The sequence below is a fragment of the Octopus bimaculoides genome, chromosome 27 (genome assembly GCF_046866305.1).
Source record: "Octopus bimaculoides isolate indiv1 chromosome 27, ASM4686630v1, whole genome shotgun sequence".
Classification (NCBI taxonomy): domain Eukaryota; kingdom Metazoa; phylum Mollusca; class Cephalopoda; order Octopoda; family Octopodidae; genus Octopus; species Octopus bimaculoides.
In genome coordinates, this window is record NC_142954.1 from 306 (window position 1) to 12,406 (window position 12,101).

General features: G+C 39.8%; 1 protein-coding gene across 1 annotated transcript; it reads right to left on the reverse strand.

The window, feature by feature from the left end:
* Nucleotides 1-673: 673 nt before the first annotated feature.
* On the reverse strand, nt 674-5,309 carry LOC149130772 (uncharacterized). The gene is made up of 5 exons (XM_089343592.1): nt 5,047-5,309; nt 4,028-4,189; nt 3,429-3,567; nt 1,728-1,924; nt 674-1,100 (listed from the first exon to the last, which is right to left on the reverse strand). The coding sequence occupies exons 3-5, from the start codon at nt 3,456-3,458 to the stop codon at nt 809-811; spliced, it is 519 nt and encodes a 172-aa protein (XP_089199718.1). The 5' UTR covers nt 3,459-3,567; nt 4,028-4,189; nt 5,047-5,309; the 3' UTR covers nt 674-808.
* Nucleotides 5,310-12,101: the final 6,792 nt, after the last annotated feature.

Consider the following 12,101-nt stretch of genomic DNA (forward strand, 5'->3'; position numbering starts at 1 on the left):
CAAAGGGAGCTATTTCTTCAGAGAGATAAGCTAACAAAAGCCCCTTTATTCTGTCTTCCGACATAGCCTGCACGTAAACAGCGAATGCCGCATAAAGTTAAATTGCTTAGGAGCTTTCTGAAAGATACGTAGCGTTTTCGATAGTGAAAGCAAAACTCAGCAGAGTTATGATGTAAGACCCCCTCATGTGCTAAGACCCCCTCATAACTTTTTTTCATTTTTACAAAATTTGTTTCAATTCTGTCTGCTCTTTTACTTGTTTCAGTCATTTGACCGCGGCCATGCCGGAGCACCGCCCTTTAGTCGAGCAAATCGACACCAGGACCCACTCCTTGCAAGCCCAGCACCTATTCCATCGCTCTCCCCCTGTCGAACCGCTAAGTTACGGGGCACGTAAACACACCAGCATTATTGCTAGAAATTCACATGCTAGAAATAACAGCCAAATCTCACAAAACTACGATGACATAATGAAAGAAACAAAAGAAAATATGTAATCAATCTACTCACCTTTCTGCAAAGATTTCCCGCCGTAATATGGCAAAGTGAAATTAAAGTGTTCATTTAAGGAAATATTGAAGCAGTTTGCCCCAGAGGAAATAATAATAGATTTTTTTGAAAAAAACAAATATATATATATATATATATATATGTATGTCTGTGTTTATATTTGTCCTTGCCTCACCGCTTGACAACCAGTGTTTGTGTGTTTACATCCCTGTAACATAGCAGTTCAATAAAAGAGACTGATAGAATAAGTACTACGTTTAAAAAAACAATAAATAAGTCCTGGTGTTGATTTGTTCAACTAAAATTCTTTAAGGAGGTGCTCCAGCATGGCCGCAGTCAAATGAGTGAAGCAAATGAAAGAATATGTTCCACCACCACCACTACCCACTGATAAACGAAGACCACCACTCACCGTATCAGTTGACTTTGGGTCAAGACAAGACACTGTGGTCAGACAGTGATTGACACAGTCCAAAATTATGTCCACCCACGGCATGTTGACATAGGTAGGTGAACAGCTGGACACACGATACTTGAGACGGCACACTTCGTCAAACTGCTTCTCCACATGGTGTATATGGTGGCGCACCCTGGTGGAAGATAAAAAAGAACATGAATGTGATTGAGGGTAGATATGGAGTTCTATGCGTGAGTGCACAGATTGCATTTCAATTGAATCTCCTGACAACAATGCCAGCTTCATATAACCAAGCTATCCTTCTCCCTGGAGACTAGCTTACGGTTTACCCCTTGTTTAGATAACTATTACTTCCAAAGTCCCCACAAGCTATGAAACATGTGTGACTTGGGTTTTTTCTACTCCATTCCCTAATTTTGGATGTTTATTCGCATTTCAAGCAACCCCCAACTGCTAACCATAAATTATAAAATAACCTTCAACAAAGCGTTAGTACGAAGCAGTGTTTTAGGTTTGAACAGAATTTAGGTTAGTTTGAAATATGTTTATTACACATTTCATCTGCTTAAAGGCAAATACATTGCAGTTATTGTGGAGAATAAATTTCTCTTATGATAAAAAAAAAAGGTATGAAAAGAGGGGTTTGTTCCGTGTTACCCTCTTTCAGAAATCTCAGAGGTTTTGGAGACTGGATTTTCATCCGGTTGAGCGAAGGAGACCCAGATGAGCATGATCAAGTTTTAACAAGCAAAATGCTGACAAACAACAACAACAGGATCAATATATTTCTGGCCCTTACCTTGACACAAGATCCACTGCAGATTTTCCGGATGTTTCCAAAGTCACGGAACGGATGTAGTTCCAAACATCTTGCTCAGCCTGGGACCATTTCTCGCTGGTGTCATCACCGAAGGTGAACGGAGGAAGTGTGAGGGACCGTAAAGTGTCCCTTACAAACAGGAGATGTTCTGGAGTTCCAGTGAATAGGGGGCAGATCTGAAGGGGAGGAAGAAATGGGAAGAAAGGAAAAAAATTAAAACAGAAGTTTAAATGATAGTCATACAGGAGATTGAAGTAATAATAATAATAATAATAATGGTTTCAATTTTACCACAAAGTCAGCAATTTTGTGCCTGACTGGTTTCTATCAAACCAACCCACCCATGCCAGTATAGAAGGCAGACAGTAAATGATGATGATAATGATATATATATATATATATATATATATATATATATATATATATACACACATACATATCATATATATATATATATTAGTTTATGTATATATCAATATTATCTCAGTTTAAAAAAAAACCTTTGATAATGTAAATATGTTAATAGTTACCAGAGGTAGCAAAATTACACTAGAAACCAAGATATCCACAAATAAACATATGAAAGCAAGCCAAATACGAAATGATGAGGTAACTTACGAGCTAAGATGCTACATGGTCAGTGACAGTTAGAACGTTTGTTTACATAGAGATATAAAGGGATCAATGATATTATTCCATGGGCTTTAGGAATAAGAACCCTTGTTTACATAGAGATATAAAGGGAGGAGGTTGTAAACGTGATGCTAAAGGTTTAAATTGAATGAATGATTGAAATGTGGGGAGGAAAGTTGCTGAGTGAAAAAGATGGAGGAAGGGAGATAACTAAGGGAAACCTCAAATTAAACATTATACTATATAAGGAAAACGAATTAGATATTTATATGAAGTGAAGAAAGTGAATAAAAATAAAACATCATAGCCTATTATATGGATATTAATGTTAGTTAATGGTAATACAGGGTTCAGGATATTTATTGGAGAAGTAATCATGATAATAATATTCACGTTTACAAGAAGAATAGAAATACTTATTTGAAGTCACCGGAGGTACGATCAACAGCCTGTGTGGCATTACTAAGAAGAAATAACTTAGCTAACTGCAGAAGGGGAAAATAAAGCACTAGTAGTGAATGAGGCAGAAGTATATATCTATATATATATATATATATAATATATAATTTAGGGAAAATAACCAAGTTTCAAGAACTCATCGATGAAAATCCACTATCACATATAGAAAAATTAACAATCAAAAGCACAATAAATGAGTAGAATATAAAACAAAGTAAATATCATAATATAAAGATAATAAAGATAATAAGATAAAGATAATATAATAATTATCTTTATCTTATGATGTTTACTTTGTTTTATATTATACTCATTTATTGTGCTTTTAATTATTAATTTTTCTATATGTGATGGTGGATTTTCATCGATGAGTTCTTGAAACTTGGTTATTTTCCCTAAAACTATATATTTTATATATATTTTAATCTATAAAGCTCAATTTAATTTTGATTTTTTATAAATTGATTTTAATTGAGTTTTTACCTGTAATTTTGGATTTTGTCCCTAATATTATTATATATATATATATGTATACATACACATACACACATATATAAAAGACACAGGTTGTGTGCCATCAAAACTTACCGTTGTCGTGTGCCCCTTGTGCTGTGGCATCTACAAACTCCGTGACGGGCCAAGAGTAGCTGGTCAATACGGAGTCGGTAACGCAGTCAATCAAGTGTCGAAGGATGGAGTTGTAGAAGTCAATGATGACATCTGAGGGCTGAGAGGGGAGAGAGAGAGAGAGAGAGAGAGAGGCCTTCGATGAGACATTCAGGACACACAAACGTTCAGAGAAAAACAGAAAGATGGATTTAGAGGTGAACTGGTTCACACATTAACATATAGACACACACAAGCAACTACACAGGTTACCAACACACACATACACACACAATCGAAAGGCCACATACATAGATATAGGCAAACACACACACACACACACAGAATAACACCTAGAGTCACACACACCTTCACAAACATAGATGCATATATACACACTGAGAGTTTCACACACACACACACACGCACAAATACATACAGACACATACAATCATACAGTCACATACATTTGCTTATACATTCACTCACACAATCACTCCCACATACTATCACCCACATACACAGCCCTAAACATACCCAGTCATCCCCCCCACACACAGCCCTAATTAAAGAGTCCTTACCTGCTGCAGGTAACCCTCGGCAGAGCGCAGTCCCCTGTTATACAGCAGGGGACCATAAAACTGAGAAGCTAGGAAGTCCTCAATGAAATCCTTCAGGTATTTCTTCTCCAGATTTGGTTGACAGGGGCGGTGGGTGGCCAACCACCTGAGACAGTTGGAGAGCTGCAAAGGAACAGAGGAGAGCATTGTGTAGCTTGGACTACAATATCAAATGTATAGTAGTTAGTATTAGTGGCTATAATTGTTATTTGGCCTCGGCTCAGTCATGTATGTTTCCAACCTTCAAGAGAGAGACTTAGCTGCTCTTTCCAGCACCAGGTAGAAGGACACTGCTATGCCAGCTACCGACCATGTAGAGGCACACTTGATCACCAACGCTGTCCCCTCCACACATCGTTACCATAACAATTTACCTGCTGTTGCCATGTTTCTTTGCATTCACTTTGTTATTTTTTTAAGGGGAAAAGAAATTCATTCACCCAAAAAAGGTTGGGTTTTTTATTTCGTGGGAGAAGGAGAGCAGTACAGTGGTTGTGGTCATATATGTGAGGGGTTTGGTGGGAGCCAATAATGATGATGATGATTAACCTTCTCAGTCATTTGTTAATTAGTAAACAGTTTGATATATAAACAGATACTACACATATATATACAGGCGAAGGCGTGGCTGTGTGGTAAGAAGCTTGCTTATCAATCACATGGTTGCAGGTTTAGTCCCACTGCGTGGCAACTTGGGTAAGTGCTTTCTACTATAGCTTCAGGCTGACTAAAGCCTTATGTGGGGATCTGGTAGGCAGAAACTGAAAGAAGCCCATTATGTATGTGTGTGTTTGTCCCCCTACTATCACTTGACAGCCAATGTTGGTGTGTTTACATCCCAGTGACTTAGCATTTCGACAAAAGAGGTCAATAGAATAAGTCCTGGGGGTTGATTTGTTCAACTAAAGGAGGTGCTCCAGTATGGCCGCAGTCTAATGACTGAAACAAAGTAAAAGATGAGACTTCAAGAACATACTTACCACAGTTTCCACGGCAACATGTTCCACATCGAAGCCTGACTCTTCATGACACCGGAATGGTAAAGTGAAAACCTTGACGGTGGAAACGAACACCTGATTAATCAAGCATGACAGGTCCAACTTCAGCTGTAGCTGCTCCAGACTGGGAGGGGAGCCTGGTTCAGTTTCATCATGGGGCACAAGAACTGCAACGGGAGGTTGGGTTGCTGTGGCTTGGCCTGGAGGATGGTCGATAGTCTGATTTGAGCATCGAGCCAGTACCTCTGTGAATGAGAGAAAGAGAGAGAAAAGTAGACACGAATGTGTGTGTGTGTGTGTGTGTGTGTGTGTGGTTCAACTTTACAGAAAACAAATAGACAAAGACAGGTGTAGGAACAACAAGCAAGTGTATTAGTTTAACATTTGGGAAGAATGGAAAAGCCTTTTACATTTTGAATATATGCACTTTGACAGAAAGAATTAAGAGGTAAAAAAAAGGAGAGAGAGAAAATAAATAAATGTGGAGAGATTTTATATATATATATATATGTTGTTGTACTTGGGGATGGTCATGTTGCTAGTTTAGCCAATAAAAACACACGCACTGTATATTTGGTGTTAATTTGCTTCAGCTTTATATTACATTAATCTTATGAAACATACATATAGTAGAAGACACTTGCCCACGGTGCCACACAGTGAGACTGAACCCGGAACCATGTGGTTCGTAAGCAAGCTACTTAACACACAGCCACTCCTACACCTATATATATATATATATATATATAAGGTGGACTTCTTTCAGTTTCCGTCAACCACATCCACTCACACGGCTTTGGTTGGCCCGAGGCTATAGTAGAAGACAGTTGCCCTACAAATATCGCCCCGATCCAGGCACATTTGCCGTACCTGCACACGAGCGATTATGACATTTTCTTGGTGGACAGCCATGCACTTAATGTGAGTGAGGACTGTTCGCTTATCGCTGGAGGCCAACGCACCGAACGTCCATGTGGCATGTATTCTGAGGGTCTCATTGCAGCATTCGAGAAGCTCAAAGACTACGCCGTTACACCTATGTCCAATGGCTTGTTTCTAGTCTGAATATCTCAACTGAAAATAAGCCCACTCTTCGCTAGACCCAGCTGCGAGAAGACGGGTTGGCGGACCTTCTCGGATGAGACTTTTATAGGAGGTGCCTGTTGTCAGGTATTCCAATGGGCCGTGACGTTTACAAAGCAAAGCAAGGGTTACAGGCAAAAAATGATCAACGAATAAAACTGTAATTGCTAGTGGAAGGAGGATTCTCAAATTCGAGAACATTACGGTAGAGAAAGCGCTGACAGACAATAGACACAGTTCTGGTTCCTATTGTCACAGGAGTGGCTGTGTGGTAAGTAGCTTGCTTACGAACCACATGGTTCCGGGGGATCAGTCTCACTGTGTGGCACCTTGGGCAGGTGTCTTCTAATATAGCCGTATATACTGTCCCCCCATCCCCATTCCAAAACACTTTCACCGAAGATTTTTGTATCTCCAGAATCTCCATAATAAATAATATTTGCATAGAAAATCTCATGAAAAAATATTCATTTTTCTCGAAGTTATGACCTTCCAAATTCCTTAGGGTACAATTATGCCATTACCTTTATGGTTTTAAAGGGAGATAATACTTGCTAGTTTAAGGTATTTGCAAGAGTTATCCTTCTTGTCTTCTAAGGGAGATAATTGGAAAAGGCGTCTTGGAAATTTATCAAAGGTAAATCGTTATAGTTACCTCCCTTTGATAAAAAAAATTATATTTTGAATTCAAAAATATAATTCACATTCTAAGGGAGATAACTATAACGATTTACATTTTCCAAGACGTCTTTTCTAATTACCTCCCTTACACGTCAAGAAGGACAACTCTTGCAATGACTTTGATATAGCAAGCGTTTAAGTATTATCTCCCTTTAACACCATGGAGATAAAGGCATAATTGTACCCTAAGGATTTTGGAAGGTCATAACTTTGAGAAAAATGAATATTTTTTAATGAAATTTTCTATGCAAATATTATTTATTATGGAGATTCTGTATATACACAAATTTCCGTTGAAAGTGTCTTGGAATAGTGGTGGAGGGACAGTAAGGACGGCTATATTAGAAGACACCTGCCCAAGTTGCAACAAAGTGAGACTGAACCCCCGGAACCATGTGGAACGTAAGCAGGCTACTTAACACACAGCCACTCCCACACTTATATATATATATATATATATATATATAAGACGGGCTTCTTTCAGTTTCCGTCTACCAAATCCACTCACAAGGCTTTGGTCAGCCCGTGGCTTATAGTAGAAGGACACTTGCCCAAGGTGCCACGCAGTGGGACTGAACCCGGAACCATGTGGTTCGTAAGCAAGCTACTTAACCATGAACCATGTGGTTGGTAAGCAAGCTACATATATCTATCTGTGTCTAAACAAACAACAGAACGCAATAGTAGAGGTTGTTTTCCCTTTTCCAATCGATGTCAATAAGAAGGAGATAACAGAGTTTCGAAATGTTTCCATCGGGATGCCTACATTGACACACCATTCACCAGTTCTGGAGATGTGGGGATAACTAACACGTGAGTGGCATGCACATCCTTGGAGAAAAACAAGTTTGTCACTTGAAGGAATGGTGTACGCAAATAGACGGGACGTGCACTTTGCAGATGATGGAGCAGTCCCAGATATTTGTAGGGTCACGGCACCGAGATCTATAGAGCTGATGTGAGCGGCAATCAATTTCATATTGACCAGGGTTACGTTGACGCTGGTCCAGGCCCTGTTTCCATAGGAGACTTCTCTCAGCCAGGCACAACTGGCATCAAGTGATGATGGGGCAGCAGACCTTGTCGGGTGATGCTTTCATTGAAGCTGCCTGCCGCCAGGCATTCTGATTGGCAGTGACGTCTACAAAGCAAAGCAATGTTGCAGATGTGTGGCATTACGTGTCCTATGGGTAATCCCTACCTGCCCTCGACACCACGATGTCCTGTGAATTATGGTTAACAATCGAAGAACGAACTATATGATGCTTTCCGTGGTTATATTTCTCCTATTCTAGTAGGGGATGAGGCATGATCGCACAAAACACTAACCTTAGCCCTTATCCCTGATTTTCACTGCTAAACCTAACATTAAACCATGATCAACACTCACAATACACCTTCATCTTCAATACTGATGCTGTTTAATCTCTACCCTCCCCATCACCACAAAGCCTAACCCCTAGTTCAAACTTTGATCTCTAACCTAACTAATCTCTCTAAAAACCGTTCACAAATCCCCAAGCTAACCCCTAATATGGTCTAAAGTCCTGAACCCCAATCCTAACAACAAACCCTCAACAAAATAAGAAAAACCACTTAACTTTGGCAATTTGCCCCCTATAATACAAAACATGATATGCAAACAACGAGCAAAATATCAAACAACAACATTTGAGGGTCAAAATTTTTTTTAAGGGGTCGAATCATGAAATACACTTGTTTACTAAATACAGTTGTCCTTATACTCACACAGTACATTGCATCCACAAGTCCTCAAACTAATCATTATCATGCGAAATGAAGTTGATGTTTTTTTATTTATAATACAAACAAATTAATTATTGCAATGAAAATAAGAAATACAATTAACATGTATATGTATCATCATCATCATTTAACATTCGTTTTTCAGGCTGTCATAGGTTGGACTATTTCACATGATCTGAGACGAATTACTACACTTAGCTCTAATGTGTGTTTTGACATGGTTTCTCTATGTCTGAGTAACAGTTTCGGTAACACTGACACTAGTAAAATTACCAAGTAAATTTCAAGGCAGAGTAGATTGCTAGTAGTGAGAGAGGTGGCTTCATCCTCAGCTGTAGTATGACAGAGGGACAGGTAGAGGTGTGTTGCTGCAGAGAAAGCACATGGCTACCCCACATATAGGTATGTATATAGATAGACATCGATCTCTTGTAATATTGGACTCTATTTTCAATTTTGAAAATCGAGCACTTTCTCATTGACACTATGTTAACATATGAATGATGTGTGCTTTAAAAATACAGTGATTGCACCGGCACTAATTTCTTCAGATGATGAAAGTCACAGAGGGGATCATAGGCCAACTGATTAGGAAGAGTGTTAATCGAGATGAGATGCAATTTGGTTTTGTATCAGGAAGAAGCACCAGTGATGCTATATTTCTGGTAAGACAACTGCAGAAGAACTACCAAACCAAATATAAACCTCTGTACTTGACTTTTGTTGATATCATAGTCATACAGGCAGACCCTAGGAACACCTCTATGCTGATTACAGGATTACAACTAAACACACATATATTACCATTTATTACATTATCTTTTCCTTCATATTTAAGGTATACTGAAGACCCTTTTGTCATTGCTTCAATCTGTGTAAAGTATTGGTGAAAGCAAACAGTTGTCAGACTTGTTTATGACAAAAAGCGAGCCAACATGACCAACGTACTCCATCCTGCAACCGATTGCACCACAAGTTGGCCTGTAAACACGCTGTGGGGTACTAACAAGCCTCATTGGTCATCTGCGACAATGACAGAATGTATGCGCCTACCACCTACAACAAATACAACCCCTCCTCACACTTCACTACCATTCCCGACCACTGAGGAAAAACGTGTTCACCTGGAGAAATGGCTGCTATAATACTACAGCTCCAGCACATTCAACGTCTGCGACCATCAGCAACTCCCCCAAGATGTCTGGCACACCGATCTGCTTAATAGCAGATCCCAAAACTAAACCAGTCACCCATCATACCAGTTCTGGCTCCTTGGCAAGAGGAAGTGAAAGCAGGTCTCGACCAGGACATTCAACTTGTCAAGCCTAACCCCATTGGTAAACATAATGGTGGTATGCCCCAACAGGTCTGGAAAACCATTGTAAAAAAAGCATCGAATGGCGCACCAGCACTTATCGCCACCCTAAGCCACATCTTTGTGATATATAGCATCAGCTATGAGCTGACATTGGACGGAGGACCTTCTTCCACAATTGGGGAGTGCACCACAGAATCACCTCCGTTGCATTTCCCCGAAGTCAGTATTGAGACAATAAAGCGCCTCGTTACAAACAACACGGACACCAATGGCTTCCTTAGCACAGACAGTTTCCAGCGCACATTGCTACAATACAGAAATACACCTGACCGAGACACACACTTGTTTGTCGCTCTGCACAATAGTGAAGACGGACACAAAAGCCTGACGCACAACGGACACATTGCCCCTTGATCGTCACCCCATTAACTGTCTTTCACACTAATTATCACATTTCCGTTAACCATTTAATACATATTATCAGTCTTCTTTGCTTCCCTCAAAAGACTTGGGGGAGGGCATAGAGGATTACAACTAAACACACATATATTATCATTTATCACATTACATTCAATTAGCCATACATTATTCGTTTCGTTATCCATCATGTTTTTCTTCACGTTTCAGGTATACTGAGGACCTTCTTTTTTTCTCATTGCTTCAATCTGTGTACATAAAGTGCTTGTGAAAGCAAACAGTTTTCAGACTTATTTACTGATGACCTTCTTCTTATAACTAAATCACTACCAGAACTAGGGAACAAATTTCTCGTGGGGAAGCAAAGTCTAGAATCGAAAGGCCACAGAGTTAACCTACCAAAAACCGAAATCTTAATAAGTAGGAAAGTAGACAAATCAGGTAGATGGTAATGCTCAATCCGTAAGAAACGGGTAGGTAGAAATTCCATAAGATGTACTTGGTGTAACACATAAGGTGTAGCAATATCAGAGGAAGGTAAACTGGGAAAATACTTTTTGTATGTGGAAGGTGCACAGGTACAACAAGCACAAAAAGTGGACTTCATCAAATGCCAGAAGAGTACAATAGAGACAGTTGATAACTTATGTTATCAAAGTGACAGAGTTAGTAGCAGAGGTGGATGAACCAAGAGTGTGGCTGCGAGAATAAAAATAGGCTGAGCAAATTCAGAGAGCTCCTTCCTCTGTTGGTAACTAAGGGTCTCTCCTTCAGAGTGAAAGGCAAATTTATGATGCCTGTATGCAGATAGCTATGCTACATGGCAGTTAAACATGGGCTGTGACTGCAGAGGACGTGTATAGGCTTGGAGGAATTTAAGCTAGCACGCTTCACTAGATGTGCAATGGTCAGTGTGCATGTACAATAAAATCTAAATGCTTTGAGAGAAGAGTTAGGCATAAGAAGCAACAGGTGTAGTGTGCAAGAGAGATGACTGAGCTGGTATGGTCATGCGATGCATGTAGATGAGGACAGCTGACTGAAGAAGTGCCGATCTCTAACAGTTGAGAGAAGCTTGTGGAAGAAGTAGACTGTTTAATCATGCCATGTACAAAAGAAGCCTTGGAACTGTCCGAATTACAAAGAGGCCATAGACTGGGTCAATTTCAAGGTTGACTTAGCCTAAAACCACAGAAAAACCTGGTGATTCCACTTTCTACAGTTAATAAAGTAATTGTTCAATTCCCCAGATGAAGAAGTAGTCCATATCGCCTTGCCCAGGTTAACTAAGGCCCTCTGACAGAACCCTTTGCTTTGTTAAGAGAAGTGTGGAAGATAATCCTCATTGCAAGGCCTCTGACAGAGCAGAACAAGTTGATTGCAGTCCCAGAATAGCTGACAGGTATCTCTGCAAAATTGGCTATTAGGGCAGAGAAGCGAGAAGGAAGACACTGCTTCAACCAGCCAATATCAAATGGAGAAACGATTGGACAAGTGAGATGGTAGAGAGGCCACTAACACTTTGGGACACTGTCATATTCTCTGATGTGTCCAGATTTGCTGTATTTTCTGACACTGGTCGAGTGTGGGTCTGGAGACTCCGTCACCAAACTTTTCATGTGAATAGATTGCAGCCAACAATGAAACTTGTGATGGTCTGGAGAGCAATCTGGAGCAATGGTCAATCGTAAATGGTGGAGTGTAAGGGATACATAAATTCAAATAATTGTGTCCATATTGTAGAAAGAACTTCTTCCTATCTCCTCCAGTG